This window comes from Fukomys damarensis, unplaced genomic scaffold (assembly GCF_012274545.1).
Source record: "Fukomys damarensis isolate Sample0158 unplaced genomic scaffold, DMR_v1.0_HiC HiC_scaffold_20, whole genome shotgun sequence".
NCBI lineage: Eukaryota > Metazoa > Chordata > Mammalia > Rodentia > Bathyergidae > Fukomys > Fukomys damarensis.
Window position 1 is genome coordinate 33,665,384 of NW_022900932.1, and position 20,369 is coordinate 33,685,752.

Genomic DNA, 20,369 nt, shown 5'->3' on the forward strand with positions numbered 1-20,369 from the left:
ATATATATATATATATATCTTTTTAATAAATATATATATCTTTATATCTATAAAATAGCTACATTTTTTTTTACATAGGTAAAAATCACTTGCTTTTAAATTTCAACCTATGGAAAACAACTTTTTTTAAGTTACCCCTATTCTTACCTCCCTCACTTCTGCTTTTTACTTACATATGGAGTAAGTACTAATTTAAAGCTACTTTTGTTTGTTTGTTTGTTTATTTATTTATTTATTTTCAGTACTGGGGATCAAACTAAGACCTTGTGCTTGCCAGGCAGGCATAGCGCCCCTGAGCAACATCCCTGGTTCTTAAAGCTGCTTGTTTTTATTTCTGCCAGTGTTGTTAGTATTTTCTGGAAAATGGGGATAGACTGGAAGATAGTATCTCATGGCTTAAGGAAACAAAATTTTTCAAATATTAGAGTAGTAGAGGGATATAAAATAGAATCATATTCCTTCACCTGGTATGTATAAAAAAATGAGAAAAATTTCACAAACATTTCTAACAAATTTATAAAACGCTTTTAAATAGATCCCACTTCTAAAATGATTCAGCGTTAGGCCATTTTGTTGCTCCTATTTTCTTTCCTTAAATACAGAAATATAATAGAATCAAGTTAGTAGGATTAATATTTAAAATCTCAATCAGCAATATTCCATGTCTATCACTGGTTAGCAGAAGCAAGATAAATACTTCTATGTTTTTAGGTAAAAGATTTAGGGTCAGAAGACTCTGCAATTCTAATTATGTTGCATTTATTTTTCTTTCTCTACTGCAAATACATGATAAGTAATGAAATAGTATTTAATGTATGTATCTGCCAATGAGTCTGTTAAGTGCTTCTAGCCATTTGGTAAACTACAAGCTACTTTAGCATTAAATATTTAAATTCTAGAAGTGTATTCCAAGGATTCTGACATTGCCTTAAAAATAAATCAGAAAATAACCATGGCTGCCCCAGATTCATTTTAATATCAGATTGCATATAATTTCATATTATTTATTTAATCTACATTTTTCCTAATCCTATCTGGAGCAACCAACTTTTGGTTAATATGCTATTAATCACAAAGCAGTTAGTAAATTATGCATATTAGCAATTGTTTCATTTGATAAAAGAATAGTTTGCAATTGATCTATTTACAATAAGAAACTTTCAGTTGATATGAACTTTCACTTTCCACATAAAATTCATAGTGTTTAATTGTAGCATTACTACAGTTTAAATATTTAAATTTATGTAAAGCAATGGTTTGTAAAGAGAACGCATTGTAACAATGAATTAGTTATATATGATCTGCTTATAAAAATAATTTTGGGAGCTCTACTAGGTCCATATCTTGTTCTTTAAAAAAATCCGTCTTTCTTATAAAGTTCCAATGGAAATTTCAACCTATTTAGTAGAGAATTCATTTTAAAAAATGTACCTTTGATATGCAAGACATCTTCATATTACATTAGGATTCCTAATAGTTATACATTGTATTGCCATTACATGGAGTCAAATTATTGAACACCGTGCATACATATGCTAAAAATTCAGGAATTGGGTCAATATAACCTCCCTGTGAGACCTTGAAAGAGTTCCCAGAAAGGTCAAATCCCACACTTTGCTGACTGTAGTTTTCCTGATTCTGACTTGAAGATAGCTGTACATTTTTAAACTTCCATAATCAGCTTTTATTTTAGATTATTCTTTGTATCACACGCAATTCCTTATGTTTAGCTAAGCTAACAATTTTCAGTGATAATTTGTAAGAAAGATAGTTTTCAGGTTACTAAGATTTAATGTTAAAAATATATTAATGATGCATAAAATAACAAGATATGGTTAAGAAAATACAAACAAGCAGTCATATTCATCTATTTTGGCTGCCATAGGAAAATACCAGTGACTGGGTGTCTTTTTTTCTTAAATTATTTTTATTGGTACATTGAAGGTAGACAATATAATGGTATTCATCATTGGAAATTTATCCCTTTAATCCATCTTGATTCTTATTTTTCCCCATTCCCCTGTCCTCCCTTTAACCCCTCCCTCCCTCCAGTGGAATAGGTTTTAATTTCACTAACTCTTGTTAAAAAAGAATGATTTTCGGGATGCATCAGTGAGAGACACAAACAAATTTATTAAACAGAATTCATGAAGTATACAATCACAATACAGTGTGGACCCTCAAATGAAAGGTACATTATGGTCTTGTTACCAGCATTTGGGATCCCTCAGAGATTCTTTCCACGTTATTGATGTCCTGAAAAAATCAAGTGGACAAGACATACAAAATTGTGGCAAGAATTTACATTTATTAAAGATAGGAAAAAAATACGCTTTTCACGGTTAAGAGTGGGACACAGGGAAAGGTTGCAATGGCCATGAGGGTAATGGTACGGGTCTTTTATGCCTCCAACTCCTTGCCTGACTTCAGAACTTGGCTGTCATATCAAAATCCCACTTAGTTCACACTAAATGCAAATAAGTTTAAGATAGTGTTTTCTGATTGGTCCCAGGTACAGGGTTTGGGACCTATGTTCTCGTTTCCATGATTGACAGATCATGCCCACTTGCTCAGTCTGTCCAGCTCTAATCTGTCTCAGAAACATAAAATATATGATAATAATATGATGCTTTCAAGGTACATCTGTGGTAGTATATACAAGTACTTCATCCCTATTGATGGACTTTTGGGCTTTTGTCAACTTTTGACTTTGTGAATATATTACTGTGGTTATATATACAGGTATAATTACTTTTTTGCAGAACAGAATTTAAAGAGAAAGAAAAATAATTTGTTTTGCTTTGTTTTGTTTTGTTTTGTTTTGTTTGGTATTGGGGATCGAATTTGGGTCCTTGTGCTTGTGAGGCAGATGCTGGAACCACTTAGCTAAATCCCAGGCCCTGAGAAAAATAATTTTTTAAGATAATAACTAAATATTGTGAAAGTAAAAATATTTCCAGATTCTGCCATTTTAAACTATAAGCTGCTACCACCACCCTAACTCAGTATTTGGTGGAGATGACTTGGGCCCTGTGTTTCCTCCTTGTGTTCTTCTGCCCAGACATTCTTTCAGATAAACTAAACGATGTGAAGTTCTACTGAATTTACTTCAATTCTTTGAGTTTCAGTTATGCATTCATAGGAATTTCATCCCAAAGAAAGAAAAGAAAAGAAAGTGACTTTACATTGATAGCACCTGACAAATACAACCTTATCCCTGGGATCAAACTTACCATTAATGCTCAGCCATGTTAACAATACTCAAAAGTATCCTCACTAATGTGTAATGAAAATGTCACTTTACTTTTATAGTTTTTCTCTTTAAAACACAGAAGTCCAGTTTAGTCGTGAGGAAAATATTAGACAAAACTCCACTGAAAAACATTTTGCAAAATATATGATGAATACTGAAAATTGTCAAGATTATCAAAAAGAAGGGGAATCTGAGAAAGTATAACATCCAAAAGGAGCCTAAAGAGACATTATGAATAAATAACGTAAAGGAGTATCTTGGTTGAAATATTTGAGCATAAAACAGGCATTAAATAGACATCAGGGAAAACTAAATTAAATAAAGATTTTAGTTATTAACAATGTATTGTCAAGGCAAAAATGAACTGGAGAAAGATATATGGATAGAGATCATTATAGGAATTTGTAATTGGGAAGAGAAACCAGAGAGAGGGCTAGAGAGGTATAAAGAGTTGAGTTAAGTTTTTGTGTGTGGAGGGGAGGATAGGTAGAGGCAAGGGATCACCATCTCGGTATCTGTGTTTTCTAATTGGCCTTTTCTTTTTTATTGTACCGGGGATCAAACTTAGGACCTTGCACTTGCAAAGCAGGTGTTGTGCCATTGAGCTGAATCTCCACCCTCTATTTTCTTTTTTCAAAAGAAAAGTAAATTTTCTTTCATATTCATGACAGCAGATAGTTTTAAAACTTGCAGCAAGTCTCTAATTTGGGCTTCTACTTTTCCACAGAGACTAAGAAAGAACATTAGGTCCTTCGGCCATTACATTTTAAAGGTATGGTACCATGGTTATTAAAAGAAACAGGCCAGAGTTTTGAAACTTGACAAGTCTGCCTCACCTCACCCCATAGCATGGTGATTGAACCCACAGCCTTCAAATTCAGCTACGTTACTAGCTTTTTTCTTTTTCCTAAATTTTGAGACAGGGTCTTGATAAGTTGCCTAAAGATGGTTTAGTTACCTAGGCTGGTCTGGAACCTGGAACCTGGAATCTTCCGGCCTGAGCCTTACAAATCACTAAGATTATAGGTGTACTGTACCACACTCTGCTATAGAGGCTTTTTAACTCTTCAATGCCTAGTGTTCTCACCTTTGGAATATTCATAACAACAGAATATAAAGAACGTACAATAATAAATGTTTTCTCTTCAAAATTTTTTTTTTTTTTTTTTTAGACAGGATTTGGCTATGTAGCTCAGGCTAGCCTTGAACATAGTCCAGGCAGATCTCAAATTCTTGGTGATCCTCCTGCCTCAGCTGCTTGAGTGCTGGCATGACTGATGTGCACACCACACACCTGTCTTTTCTTCAAATTCTTATTCCTTGAATTTTTCTTCATGTAAAAGTTCAGTAATTTCAATCTTCACCATAATGGGTTAAAAGCTTTCCATCTCAAAGGACGAGGGAAGAATTTACATTTACTAGGTTTCTAAAGTGTTCTAAGAAGAGGGAGGATCTACTTTTTGTGGGACCACCTGGATTCTGTGAGAAACAGAGTGGGAGAGAAGAGCAAGGGCCTAGAGGGAGAAGAAAATTCTCCTTAAGTTTAGTATAACAGAGAGAAATGATGAGGGCATCTTGATCAGTATTAATTTTGTCTCTTTGATGGTGAGTAGCGTGCCATGCTGATTCGAGATTTAAAAATAAATCTTGGAAACTGGCCTTGGAGTATAGGGGAACTCTCTCTACGAGTTCCCCAATTTTTCCATACATTTAAAACTATTTCAAAAATTTTAAAAAATGTGTTAAACCTGGATGTGGCAACACATGCCTGTAATCCCAGCTGCTTGGAAGGCTGAGGCAGATGGATAGAAAATTTGAGACCAGCCTGAGATTTAGCAAGATCTCATCTCAAAAATAAATAAATAAATAAAGATCTAGGGATATTTATTTATTTATTTATTTATCTATTTTTGTGCTGGGGATCCAACTCAGGCCCTTGTGCTTGTGAGGCAAGCAGCAGAACCACTGAGTCAAATCCCTGACACAAGGATTTAAAATTTAAAGTCAGTGGTGTAGCATTTGCCTAGCATGTAAGAGACCCTATGTTCAAATCATAGCACTTCATAAAAATTATTGAAAAATTAACATAATTCACAGGTACAGATGCTAATAGTTATATACCTCCTTCTTAACTTTGAAGGCAAAAAGATTCCATTCATTCCCAAATCAGCTTTCCCAATAAATTATTTGACTAAAAATTAGATTCTAGGTAAAACGTCTTTCAAAAGACTCAAGAAAATTTCCAAGTAAGAAAATGAACCCATTACAACATTATGGTATTCATTGCAATAGTGTGAAATGATCTAACTTATGAAAGTTTACCTATTAAAACATGTAGCCAAGACAACAAGTTTGAGGATAAGTGGATTTCAGTTTACATCCCAGGTTTACCACCTCAGATTACTGGTCTAAACAAGTTACTAATCAATCATTTAAACAAAAGGAACACAAAAAGAAAAGAAAAGAGGCTACTTTGTATCCAGTTTTTATCCTTTACTCAGTTATTGATTTTTGTTCTCATAGGACCGTGCACAAAACCTGAATGAAAGGCGAACCACCACTACCACCCTCACAGTGGACATCCTAGATGGAGACGACTTGGGCCCAGTGTTTCTTCCTTGTGTCCTGGTTCCAAACACTCGTGATTGTCGTCCACTCACCTATCAAGCTGCCATACCTGAGCTGAGAACTCCGGTAAATATATTCTCATCATTTTCTTTTCTTTTAAACTTCTTTAACTCTCTTTTGATCCTGTTGAAATACATTGCAGTAATTTGAATTGATAATAACAAAATTAATTAGACAAACATTAAAATGTTAACCAAATGGTGTCACAAACTATTTTCAGAGATTATTGAAAAAATTTTGTCATAGTGCATAATTGCATCACTTGCAAAATAGAAGTATATCATGGAGTAACAATCCCTTTGATGATGATTGTTTTAATTTTATTTATACCAGTAAATCACAGAAGAGTTCAGTTGCCTGTATACTCTGAAAAATTCCAAGAAGTAACTTTGCATTTTCCAAAATTCACATACAAAAAGGCATTTCAAAATCAGAGAACACACAGGTCAATAGAATAGCTTTTAGTCAATTATAGCTCAGAAATGTATTGAAGATTATGCTTGACTGTTTAGAATTAGGAGCTAACAAATCCAGAATACAAATATCCATCATTTAGAGATACATTTTAAAGAGGTATCATGAATACATATTTTCTGCGTTCAATTCTGAATTTTAAAAAATTCTAAAAGAACTATAAGTTTCTGTTAGTATGGAATTCACATCTTGGTTCAACCTAAATGGTAGATGTGCATAGTTAAGAATAAAGAATTGTAAAGCAAACAAGTATCCTGCTGAGACAAAAATAGCAACTTTTCTTGTGAAAGTAAAGGTTATATAAAATTCTGTTTCAGAGAAGTTAAATTACTAGGACTCAGTTATTAGACTTTTTTTTCTGGAAAGTATTTAGTTCTTTTTATTAGAAGGTATGTGAATTCTTTGTTCTCATAATATGCAAGAGATGGTTTTCCATGTTCTCCCTTTAGCGATTTTTAAGAATAAGACAGAAATGCCTATTCTTATATAATTATATAATATTTTATTCACTTTAAAGAGCCTTGTTCAATCCTGTATGTGTAGATTTTATTCATAGCAAATCTTCATCTGAAAATCACTTTGTGTCTAGTAGCATAAATGATAGTTCAATTGATTTGCATAAACAGAAAAAGCTGGAGAAAAAAACACATTATTAAAAATCTAATGGTGTGCATTGATGAATGAAGATAATAATATGCATTTCGTCTAAATGAAGTGATTTTGAAGACAACTTTTCAGAACAAATAATTATGACTCGTCTGGACAAATAGAAATATATTACCCAAATTCAGGTCATGATCTTAATTTTGTAGAATTAGAGTAGCTAACAGTAGAGAAACTGTTAACTGTAAACTTTTCTTTCTTTCATTCCAGGGGGATAGATAATAATACATATATCTTTGATATTAATTAATGTTTCTGATTTAATTATGCTCTCAGTGTACCTACAAGTCCTTGATAGAAGGAATCTGTTATAATCACAATAATTAGATGAGTTAGTCTGATTACTATTTAACAATACTGGTACACTTAGAAAATTAAAGGAACACTGAGGCTGTATGTAAGAGTCAGACTATACTGACTTAATTTTATTAAGGATCATTCAGTAGTCTTTTCTGTTTCAGGTTACTTACTGAGCATTTCTGTCATTCTTATGGGATTTGGAGTATAATACAAATTATAGTAATGGCTAACTGTTATAGAGAGTGTCTGGTGTTTGTGGAACTGGAAACTGTTAAACTCTACACAATATGAACTGTTTGAATATACCTGAGAATTTTTTGTTACTGATTTTTTTTTTTTTTGTAGGACTAGGGATTGAACATGGGTCCTTACTACTAACCTAGATCCCTAGTCCTTTTTTTTTTAAATTTAAATTTTGAAACTATCTCTTAAGCCTCTAAATTGCACAGGTTGGACTCCAACTCACAATCCTTCTGCCTCATTGTTCAGTAGTACTGGGATTACAGTCATGTGCCACCAAACCTGTCTGCAAGAATTCTTTTTCAGAAGTGATTCTGTTAAGCAAATTTTACAAATGAGTTCTGGGAAGAAGAGAGTTTATATAACTTCTCATGATCACACAGCTAATAAATGGATAAATAAATCAAAAACTAAAATTTATTTCAGACCCAAGAAAGTAAATAATTTACCCTATATTTAAAGAGTGACTTTATACACTGTTAGATTCATTTCCAGAGTCTGAGTTAAATTGGAGATTACCTCTGTAAGTGGATCTTGTAATGATTGATGTGACTTTGACTCATCCTATCCATTGTTATACTGTAATTTTCATATTTAAATTTCATTAACCAAGGAAAAACTAGTCTAAGGATAAAAGTTATTCAATTTTCATTTGGCATAAACATTCCAATGGTATATATTAAATATTCTAACATAAGAATGGTGCCACACAGTCAAAACATTCATTAAGTATCGAATCATATGTGAAATAGCATTTAAAGTAGAACTGTAAGGGATCTTCAGCATGGAGATTCTTGGTAGTAATAAAGCAAGTGTATTTGTGTTAGCTTTTCAAACTATGTTTTGGAGTTAAATTTTTTTGCTAAAATTTCAGAATGACCAATCTTTATTCCCATCATCATTTTTAAAAGATTCAGTTATTGCTTAACATTCTATGACATAGATGATTTTAGTTTTATATATTTAAATAAAAATGACAAATGTACATTCATTGAGGAATATGTTTATTACCATGTAGAAAAAATGTAGCATGTTTACTTGTAATTCTAGGCATTTATTTTGACAATACTTTGCAGCAATCTACCAAAGCTTAGCAGCTTCAAACTGTAATCATTTAATTTTTTCCATATAGCTGTGATTTTGGCAGGAGTTCAGGGAACATCTTATCTTTTCTTCAAGTAGCATCAACTGGTTGCCTTCATTTATCACTGAGTACCATTTTGAGAATTGTTAATTTAGAAAGTGAGTAAATTGAATCTGGTTATTGGTCAATGTTCTTCTTCACCCAGGGTAGGCTGAGCATCTCATAGACACTTTGCCTTGCTCACAGCAAGATGATGGATTTGAAACTTCTTAATTAAAGAAGGCAGAATGTGTTATGAGGTATCTTTGGATTTTCCAGGGTCACCCCTGATGTAGTCAAGCCTCTACTCTCCTCAAGGGGTAGAAATCTTCTTTACCTCTCTATTGGAAGAAGATCCAGGTCCCATAGTAAAAGCATGTACAATAAACACAATTTTATTATGACAGACTTTGAAAAGTAAGATCAGCCCTAATACTGGTATCAAGTTTTCATGAACTTTTCTGCATCGCCTTTTTTTTCTATTAAGTCTATTGGTACATTTAAAGCAAACAATACAGTTAATTTATCATTGGGCTGTTGTACCTTTATATGATATATCTTGGTTCTTGTTTTTTCCCCATACCTCTTCCCTCCTTTCACCTACGTCATTATTTTTAATGTATTCTAAACTTCTGGTGACTCAAATTGGATACTGTTTTTGAATTTCACATTTAAGTTGCTGTGTTTGTGTATATTCATCCATTCTTTGTTATTTTTTTCCTTTCTTATTTTCCTCTGTATATTCTGGTGAAATTTCAGAATATTTCCATAAGTAACATCTTGTTATTTAGAGTGAGAAAACTAACATTTATGTCAGCTGAACAGGACATGTTGACTCTAATTGCATACTAACAGTCTTTCCTCAAACTACTTCTACAAATTTTGAAAGCTTTGACACTAGCTCACCTTCTGTGTTGATGTGAAATTTTCTATTACCTCAGTGGTATTCTTAACCTCACTATAATCCATGAAGAATTTATCAGCTCTGAAAAATGAATTTAAAAGGTAGTCTGCTACAGTGCTTAACTCATGAGTGAGGATATAATAAAATCTTTTTATAAAAATTTTAGTGAACATATGTTTAGTGGTAAATTTATTCCATAAATGTGAATTACACATAATTTTTATAGTACTGAAAACCATTCAACAAAATTTAATGTCTTTGTAGGTATTAATATTAATAATATAATGACCAAATAAATGGATATATCTGTTATTCCAAAGATATTATGCAATTGGAAGTCCTCTGTTAGGTATTTATTATTAATTTGATAAATACCTACTGGAACCTAATATATGCCAGAATTTATACTAATGAAATGGCCTAGGAAACTAGGATGAGAAAAAAAATCATTCCAAAAATATTATTATGTAAATTTAATTTCAAGTTCTCAAAACTCTTATAATGCCCATAAAATTTAGATATTATTATTAGGGAAAAAAATCTGTAGACTTTTGACCACAGAATACCATGACTCCAAATTTTCTTTTTTCCAGGATTGAGCAAGACATAGTCTATCTTTACATATTTTGTTAAAAAAGTACAGTGATAGAGGGCTGGGGATTTGGCTCATTTTGCTGCCTGCCTTGCAAGTAAAGGAGGCCAACTGAATTCAATCCCTGGTACAAAAAAAAAAAAAAAAAAAAAGTGCAGTGACAGTATACATTTCATTGTTTGTTTGGTTAATTGGCTATTTTTTTTCAGAATCAATATCCCTAAATAGAAACACTGTGACATATTGACATATTTATCTATCTGTTTACTTTATATAACTTCCTTTTTTGGTTCTGGGGAGCAAACTTAGGACCTTATGCTTGCGAGGTGGGTGCAGTGCCACTGATCTGCACTCCCAGCCCTCTGTATAACTTTCTTGAATAAGTTTACCATGTGCTTTTTGGTCCTTCCGCATTATCCCCTCCAGGAAGCATAGAAATCTCTTCCCATGCCTCTGTTTAAAGCCTAATGGCTTGGTTTATACCTAAGTGTTCTAATGCCTTATGACATCACAGGTGGGCATTTGGGGAGGTGATTGGATCGTGTGGGTGCTATACTCATGGGTGAAATAGTGCACTGATGAGTTATAGCTAACTGTGATATTAGGAGGCCCATCAGACCTGTTCAGAAGAGGCAGGTCGCTGGGGGCCTGGCCTGGAAGATTTTATCTTCTTTTCTGTTCCTCTTTGCTCTCTCTCCTATTCTCCATTCCCTGATCAGCTGTCCTGTGCCAAGCTCCTCTGCCTTGCTGTCTGTGGACTGAATGAACCAAAACAAATTTCTCCTTCTTCAACTTGTGGGTGTTGAATATTTTGTCCCTGTGACGAGGAAAATAACTACAACCTCTTGAATTAGATACCAATAATTTGTAGTCACAAATACCCCCACTCTTGTCTTTGTAGTAAAGGAGTCTAGTTTTAATATAATCATCAAAGATAGTTATTCTGATTTATTTATAGTGCTCTCTCCCTTTAGAGAAACTTTGTCAGTTATTAGAGGAATGGTCATAATTTGCAATGAGCTACATTTATAATTTCTTCTTGGATCATACTCATTAAATGTCTTATAATCTCAGAACTCTCCCTCTCATGGCTTTTATAATACTGCTGATCTTCGCCTTTCTTTGATGGCTGGTGGGTTTATTCTCTTCAATCTTTGATGGATTTTATTTATATATTTTTCATGTGGACTTGGTTTGCAGTTAAATTAATGAATTTATTTTGGAATAGATTTTATGGATTGTTTCCAGGCTTTTCCCTTGCGCAGTTTTTTCTCACTAGGGATTATCTATGACTAGGTAGATAGATCTTCTAACTTGAGTTCATGCTTGAGTTTCAAGTGTAAATTTCTTACATTTTTTCTGGATATTTTTACCAGTTTTTCCATAGATATTTTATCCTTTTAACTATATTCTAATGCATCTACTCTCAGGTTACCTACTGCTAGTTACCTTTGGTATCATTCTTTATTTGAAACAAAACTTCATTGATACTCATCTCAAAACTCAGTAATTTTCCATAAACACTTTGTGTATTAACTGGAAACTGTTAACTCAGATATGTTTGACTTCTATTTGCCATCCCAAAATAGTCATTCAAAGACATTCTCTCAACTCTGAACTTCTAGCTTTCGTACCTCTAGCCACTTTTACATTAAAAGTACAGTAACTTTTTATGAAATACACTATTATTTTGATGCTTTGTTGTTTAAAATACAAAGTTTTAATGTTTTCTCTTATAGTCAAATATAAGCTTTTAGGAGCATTCAAAATAGTATTATATCTGAGTATTTGTAGGATTATCTTGTATCACTCAAGTAAGAAGTTACATGGGCACACATGACTTTGCATATGACTCGGAACTTCTCTGGGAAATACCCTTCCCACTTTCTACTTTGTGTCATATATTAGGCTTATATTTGTTATTCAAAATGGATTTTGGTTAACCTAAATTGCTGGGTTCTAAAAATTAAATGTTTTTTTTTATTCTGTCACAGTTTTGTGCACTGAATATTTAACTCTCATTGTATTGTACCTATTTATTTGGTTCCCTTTTACTAGACTTTGAGATAAAATTCACTTTTTCATTATATTATTACTTGGAACCTATTGGCTTCACAGAGTAGATGTTAAGTAAATGTTAAATTGAATTAATCCATCATTTAAAATATTTAAAATTCCTATTATATACCAAAACACCAAATATAAATATGAATAAACCTGACTCTTGCCCTCTCATCTGTAGTGAATATATTTAGCATAAGTAGAAATATGTGAAGAGTATATAAACACTAGTGGACATTATTATTTAATGTAATTGTATAATATCAAATAGCCATAGTTTATACATTTTTATATGCTTTGAGTGTTTTTTTTTTACAAAGAATATGATGCAAACGCTATTGTGCTTAGCCATACTTTGAAAGATGACCTTCAAATAGGGATCCAACATGTGACCCATACCGAGTAAGCATCTTTCCTAGTTGCCATAGAGAGTCACAATTCATCTTCCTTGTCCCAGGCCATCATTGAAAATATTTGCTTTTCCTTTCAGTAATGTTCCAAATATTAAATTTGTATTCAGCCTTTAAGCCAACTTTTTAAAAGTTGTTTATTGTGGAGCTCCTTTGGGGCCAGTGATGAATGAAGAATCAATTGATGGCTCCCTAACTAGCCACAACCTCTTAATGATAAGCTTGTTTGTCAGAATATGCTGAAGGAGCACCTGGTAAATAATACATCTGGACTCAACATAATGACGTGTTGGCTGCTTGTTTTCACCAACAACTGCACACACAGACCCCTAGAAACAAGTGATCCAAGAAACTTCAGATTTGACCTAGGGACACAGTACCTCAACAGCTAATGCAAACAACAACAAAACCAAAAAGTAAAATTCAGCAAGTGTTGTCTTGAGTCTATAATTGTGTTATAATTCTGAAAGTGCTGTTCTTTTATAAATTCTAGAAGAGCAAAGAAATCCTTTGTTATTTTCACCATTGGTCAAAATTGCGTTTGAATAGATTCTATATTTTATATTTCTATTTATTGGTAATGTGAAGATATTCGCAATTTTCAGTGGAACCAACTGTGAGAAACAGTATAGAAAAAGAATTGAGTTTGTTAAGATCATTTGAAGGAATGCAGTAACTATTCTGCTGAATAACAAAATTGAAATCTAGTATTTCTTTTGGAAGGAAAGTTCAAAGTATTATATTAATATTTAAGCTGTGGTTTTCAATGACACAAACATAAGGGTTTAAGGTATCAAGTCGCTTAACTTTTACATTATTTTTAATTTTTGTTATTCACATATTCTAAAATCATCTGGTGGCTTACCCAATTATTTGGAAATAATTTACAAAGATCTTTTCTATCATGACATAGGATAGTTTGTAAAAACTCAGTCTGAGTTGAACTCCTGTTTATTATTGAGGTATTACTTGGTATCTCTAAACCTCAACATACATTTGTGATCTGTAAAGTACAGATAATGATCTAGGCAATTAAAAGAATCATATCACAGTGATATATGCACACCTATGTTTATAGCGGCACAGTTTGTAATAGCTAAAACTTGGAAACAGCCCATTTGCCCATCAGTTGGAGACTGGATAAAGAAGATGTGGTTTCTCTATAAAATGGAATACTACTAAACCATAAAGAATGAGAGATTAGACTCATTCATCGGAAAATGGATACATATTGAGGATATATGCCTCTAAGTGAAATACGTAAGTCACACTTGTGTAAATACCAAAAATCTCTAATGGTACCTAAGATCCTAATGATATAATTAACAATGTGAAATAGGAAGAAAAGGGCTAAAGGTGTACGGGAAGTAGGAAGGGTAGGGGAAAGGTAATAAGGGAAAAGAAAAAAACTGAGAAAATGAAAAAATGGAAATAAAGTATTTGTAAATAGGCAGGGGGAAAGGGGTGAAGAGAGGGCAGGGACAAGGGGAAGAAAAATGAGAACCAAGATCTGTCATGTAAGGTACAAGATCCCAATGATGAATGTAATGATACTGTACACCTAAAATGTACCAATCAACTCAATGAGAGAAAAACTATATGTAATATTCATGAGTACTATAAAAGAATTTATGTAGCAGAACTAATTCTTAGCAAACATTAAGGTTTTAATAATATTGTTATTATCACTGTCACTTGAATATTATCAGGATCGATATTTGCTCAGAGACCCACAGGAAAAAGTAGCTAATTCAAATAGGATAATATCTGCTATTTAATTCAAATTCCAACTTTAACAATTGAACTGGATTTGTTGATACTGCTTAATTTATTCTGATTGTGCTATTCCTACTTAATTCATTATATTTTTGACTCTGTACTAGAATGTAGTACCTTTATTGGGAAAAATAGTACCAGTTATTTTAAGAAGAGAGAATTGTCACTGCCAATTTTTTGTGCTAAATTAACTATGCAATATATTCTTACTTTGAAAAGAGGCAGCAGGTTATGCAAAATGCCACAAAGTAGTCCTGTCAGCCAAAAATGTATCAATGAATCACATTTTAAATGTTGGCCAAGAAAGCACATTTGTTCATTTTATTTCTTTGTGTTTTTTAAAATGAATATAGAAGCAGTAAATTTTTAGTAGTTTTTCAGATTGTTCCACAGAGCCTAGCATCATACAGAAATGCCTCAAGGTTTCTACTGCAGGTAAGAATAGGACTGCTACTCTCTGTAATAGTTGGAACTCTATATTTTCGCCACATGTGAGTATAGAAAGATTTTCATGACTTACTTTAATTATAAAACAGTTGTCTGCTAATCGTACATTATACACAAACATTTAAAATTATATCCAGCAAAATTCAGAATTCTTCCATCCTCAAAATTTAATCTTCAGGATAAACATTATTAACTTGAGGCACTCTTTTCAAAATATCTGGAGACTGTTTAAGGCTGTTACATTTTAATATTAATTATTTATTTGCTTTTATTTCACATAAATCAAGTGATTTTGGCCTACATAAGAATGAAGTTTGAGAAATTAGCTGTGTATTCATAAAATATATATCCTTGATACTTTAAAGAGAGTAGGAGCTGAAGTCTAAAAAGTAGAATCCACAAGTACATGATTTGAGAGTCTGGGCAGGGCCATGTGGTCTGGATATGACTGTTGGAGTGGAGTGTACTTTTCTGTCCTTGGACTAGAATGTGAATTTAAAGAAGTGGGGGCAGCTCATTGATCTAGCTTAAATCACATGCTTACTCTTTCATCTGAGGGAATAGAACCTGTGATGGCTAATTTTATGCATTAACTTGGCTGAAGCACAGTACCCAGATATTTTGTTGAGAACTGCTAAATGTTACTGTGAAAGTATTTATTTTAATTAGATTAACAGTTAAATTAGTGAACTTCGAGGACAGCAAATCACATTTATAATCTAGGTGAACCTTACTGAATTATTTGAAGACTTTAAAGGGAAAAAAAAAGATTGACATACCTAAAAAGAGGACATTCTTCCAGCAGTTAACCTTTAGACTTTACTGTGATAACACTTTTGCTTAGGTCTCCAGCCTGCCAGTCTCTCTTGCAGATTTTTAATTTGCTAGTGAAGATTTTGGGCTTGCTAGATACCACAATCATACAAGGCAGTTTCTTAATATAAATTCTTCCTCTGCCCTTCTTTCTAAACATACATAGAAATATATCTAATTTCTCAAAACAGAGAGGAAATGAATGGCGAAAACTGAAAACCTGAATAGCAGTGGAAAATATGAAATCAACCCATCACAAATTCTTTCCTGTAGTCCTACTACAGCTGTCCATTAGATATACACGAAACGTAGTCAGAATTGTATGAAAAAACAGAGATAAGGGATCTTAGGGAAGATTTCTTTCTGTCTGTTGAATCTCTGATGTATTGAGTTTAAAACAATCCTTGTATCAACTAAAGGTATTGAATGGCTCAACACATTTTAAAATTTAAATATTAAATTTTTACCATGATTTAAGTAGTTAAATACTGCCTGTCTTATGATGTATGAAATAATCAAAGAATAGTAGAAAAATAACGTAATTACAGTCCAGTAAAGTTTTTTTTTAATTCCACCAATAGAGACTTCTGATTTCTAAGACTTTGCCTTAATTTATTTTGCTAAAACCTCTGTTGATCAACTATTTTGAGAAAAAGTATAAGAAGAATGAAATACTACCCATTAACCAGAAATGATGAGGCCTTGTTGTCTTATTGCAGCCCTTACTTCTCTCCCCCTGCTCCCCGGCCCGTTTTCTGCTTTTTTTAACATGCCACACTATTTCACCCAAGTGCATATGTCCTTCATTGTCCTTTTCTTAGAATAATCACCTTTGATATTTCTGTGTCTGTCTCTTTTACTTATTTAGATTTTAGCTCAAATGTTACCTCGCCAGAGAAGCCTTACTTCTATAATCACTTAACCTACAGCTAGCTTCAGGAATTAGATAATTCACAGCCCAGTTTAATTACCTGCATATTACTTTGATATGTGAAAATTTCTTGCATATTTATTTTAATTGATTAATGTCTGTCTACATATTAGGATATAGACATTCTGCAAACAGGACCCTGCCATGTTTTGCTATATTATCACAAAATCATCTTAGAATAATGCCAAATATGTGCAATGCCCGATATTTACTCATTTGGAATATATGGAGTATCCTATCAATGCACATATATCTAACCTTTTAAATCAGTCAAATGGTATTTTTATGAACATATCTTATCTGTTACATGATTATTGTTGTGCTAGCAAAAGCAATGTTATATATTTCCCATTTTTGGTTTTTCTTGGTTAAGAGATATAATGATGGACATTATATTTTAGTAGTTCTCCATATTTTGAAGATTTAATGTGACCAAAAGATTCATTTGAACCCACAGAGATCACCAAGAAAATATGTGAAGAATAATAGTGAAAAAGATAAAGGTTTATTTTAGTATTATTTTGTGTATAGCATTTTTTTCCAAAAACTGAAGTTCACTTTTTGATGAAGCTTTTTTTTCAGAAAGCATATTATGATTCTACTGCTAGAGCTCTAAAAAAATCTAATATTTAGGCATTGTATTAGTCATCCTCTAACTCACATTCTATTTATCAACATGTCTCCAAAAGATGCACGAAAAAGAAAGTAAATTAATGGTGAAGCATATAATTTATTTCAAATTATGTTAATTTATGATATCTTCAAGACCTTTAGAGGAAATCTCACAAGACATAGCCCTTGTGTCTACCTTTATTTCTTTTTTTTTTCCTTGCTAGTATATGTTTTTATATATTTTAGCCATTTTTGTGTGTGCTTCTGTGTTAGTACAGAAATTCATTTTTAAAAGCATTGTTAAAACATAATTGACCGGTAGGTATAAAATAATCGAGTGAATCATGTTGGTTGAGTAATTATATCCTAGGAATGACAACAATTTTTTAATTCTTAGCCCATGTATTTTTTTTCTCATTAATTTTATTGGCACATTTTAGGTATACAGTATAGTTACACTCATTATTGGGATCTTGTAGCTGTACATGACAGGTCTTGGTTCTCATTTTTCCCCTTGTCACTACCCTCCCTTTACCCCCTTCTTCACTCCCCCTTTACAAACATTTTATTTCCATTTTTCATTTTCTCCTACCCTTCCCACTTTCCCTACACCTTTAGCCCTTTTCTTCCTATTTCACATTGGCTGAAATCAAGAAATCACTCAATAACAAATGTTGGAGGGGTTGTGGGGAGAAAGGAACCTTTCTCCATTGTTGGTGGGAGTGTAGACTGGTGCAACCACTATGGAAATCAATATGGAGATACCTCAGCTATAAATAATGATAAATTAGATTCATTCATAGGATAATGGATACATAGTGAGGATATACTCCTAAGTGAAATAAATAAGTCACGCATGTGTAAATAGCAAATAGTTTCTCTGGTGTGAACAAATTATAATAGCACATAAGATCCAAATGAGATAATTGAAAGTCTACCTTTATTTCTTACAGATCATTTTTCACAACTAGAATGCTCTTTTAAAAGCATAAATTGGCTCAAGGCACTCTTTCCCATTAAAATATCCTGGTATCTCCCAGTTATGGTAAGAAGAAACCTCAGTACCTGTATATAGCTCACCAGGTTACATGTGATTTAATTCACGCCTGTCTGGTGTTCTTCTGGTATGACTTTTATTCTGTTTCTTTGACCTTCTGAGTTTGTCCCCTTGTCCAAATTTTTGACCTTCTGAGTTTGTCCCCTTGTCCAAAATTTTCCTTCTGCTAAAAATTATTTCTGAGTCTTTTCAATGATGGAACAGTCGTATAAATCAAATATGTGTTTCACAAAAATATATCATGTCCTTAGTGTTGTGACAAGTCTTCCTGAAGTACATTTTCTTCAAACAATAGCAAAAAAATCATAAAGATTAATACAAAGGTTTTAGTTGTTTTCAGTTTCTATAGAGATCAATACATTTATAATAGCTCTGTTGTAATTTCAGTGAGACTTCCTCATGCTTGCAGTGAGTTTGTAATAATGTTGACGATTTAAGGCAAAACAAAACTATATAATATAAAAGAAAGCTGTTTATATCTTAATGAAATTGAAAGAACCCACTATGTCAAGATAGCCAAAAAGCAAATATTACAGGTAATATAAGCATTATACTGATAATGCCAAAGAATTGTAATAACCATCCAAAGACCTCTAAACCTCAAATCACTGAAACCTTGACTGACAAGTTCTCTGAAGACATGTAATAAAAGAACGCTTATTCCTTAAAAAATAGTCCTCTTAAGATGACACTTTCTCACAAGAGGAACAAAGGTAATGTAAATGATTTAAGTATGTTTCTTCCAGGAAGTGTCTCTGTAATGATTTGAGGGTTTTATAAAAGAGTTTGCATTTATCAACATGATGTTGTGCAGTAAGTACAAGAGTTATTTTAAACATACTTACCAACTCAAAATGCCTAGTTTTCAGTCTGCTTTCTTTTCTATAAAGTGTCACATGTGAGAAACTTATTGGATTTATAATTAGGTGATAAGTATTTTCTGTGTTTAGAAGAAATTTTGTAACTCACAAAATTTAAATATAGGAGATAGCAAACTGAAGACACACATTTGATCCTAAAATTATCCTAAAATATACACTGCAAAATGTATCACCTGTGGTGCATTTATGAAATTACCTTCATTTGTATTACTCTACATTTTGAGCTGTAATCATTGTCTCTCTAAAATAATAATATTTAACTCTTTCAAATATGTTAATCTTCAGAAGAATTTATGTATATGTACATGTGGAGTACGAAAGTGAATAAAACTGAATACATACTCTCAATATGCTGCAAATATTGGTTTGTGTGTTAATTGCTGGAAACACGGAATTGTTTTTCTCAGAAATGATGAAACCAATAACTAAGGAATCCTCCAAATGCACATAAACGTATATGTTTTGCAAATTTTAGTCCACAGATATATATGTGCATTTTTCTCAGAAGAAAAAAATATTGAGATATCCACCAAGTAATGACAATATAATGTGACCTCAATAATTCTCCAAATTATGATTGCTCTTGTCCTGAGCTCCTATACCTGTTGAGTAGCAGAAGCCCCTATGAATGAAAGATTTAATTACTTCACTTTTTAGAGAAAAAATTATTGTGATATAAAAGACACTTGGACACTTATTAAATGTCCATTTACACATTCACGTCAGAGAAACTATTCAATATTTACATGTTTATTTTAATATGCATTCATTCAATGTGCATTCACTTAACTATACATATTTCTAGTCTCTCATTATTTATGGTTAAGTAGTACTCCATTTTATTAAAAAAATACACTTCATCTTTATCCGGTCACTCATTGATGGACATTTGGGCTGTTTTCCAAGTTTCAGCTATTACAAACTGTGCCACTCTAAACATGTGCACACATATCGCTGTGATATAATTCTTTTAATTCATTTGGGAAGATACTTAGCAGAGGTATCGCTGGGTCAAATGGGAACTCTAATCCTAGTTTTCTGAGGTATTCGCATACAGATTTCCACATAGATTTCACCAGTCTACACTCCCAGCAAAAATGGAAAAGTGTTCCATTGTCCTGCAGGCCTACCAGCATTTGTTATTTATTGGTTGGTCTCTCTCTCTCTCCCTCTCCCTCTCCCTCTCCCTCTCCCTCTCCCCCCT

The 20,369-nt window shown here is 32.6% G+C and overlaps 1 protein-coding gene across 10 annotated transcripts in view; it reads left to right on the top strand.

Moving 5' to 3' along the window:
• The window catches only part of Pcdh15 (protocadherin related 15), an 802,311-nt gene that overhangs the window by 383,107 nt on the left and 398,835 nt on the right, over window positions 1–20,369 (top strand). For all 10 annotated transcript variants that reach the window (XM_033766616.1, XM_033766617.1, XM_033766618.1 and 7 more), the window contains one exon: window positions 5,777–5,947. In XM_033766616.1, the coding sequence (XP_033622507.1) occupies window positions 5,777–5,947 (171 nt within the window). The remainder of the gene's footprint in view (window positions 1–5,776; window positions 5,948–20,369) is intronic.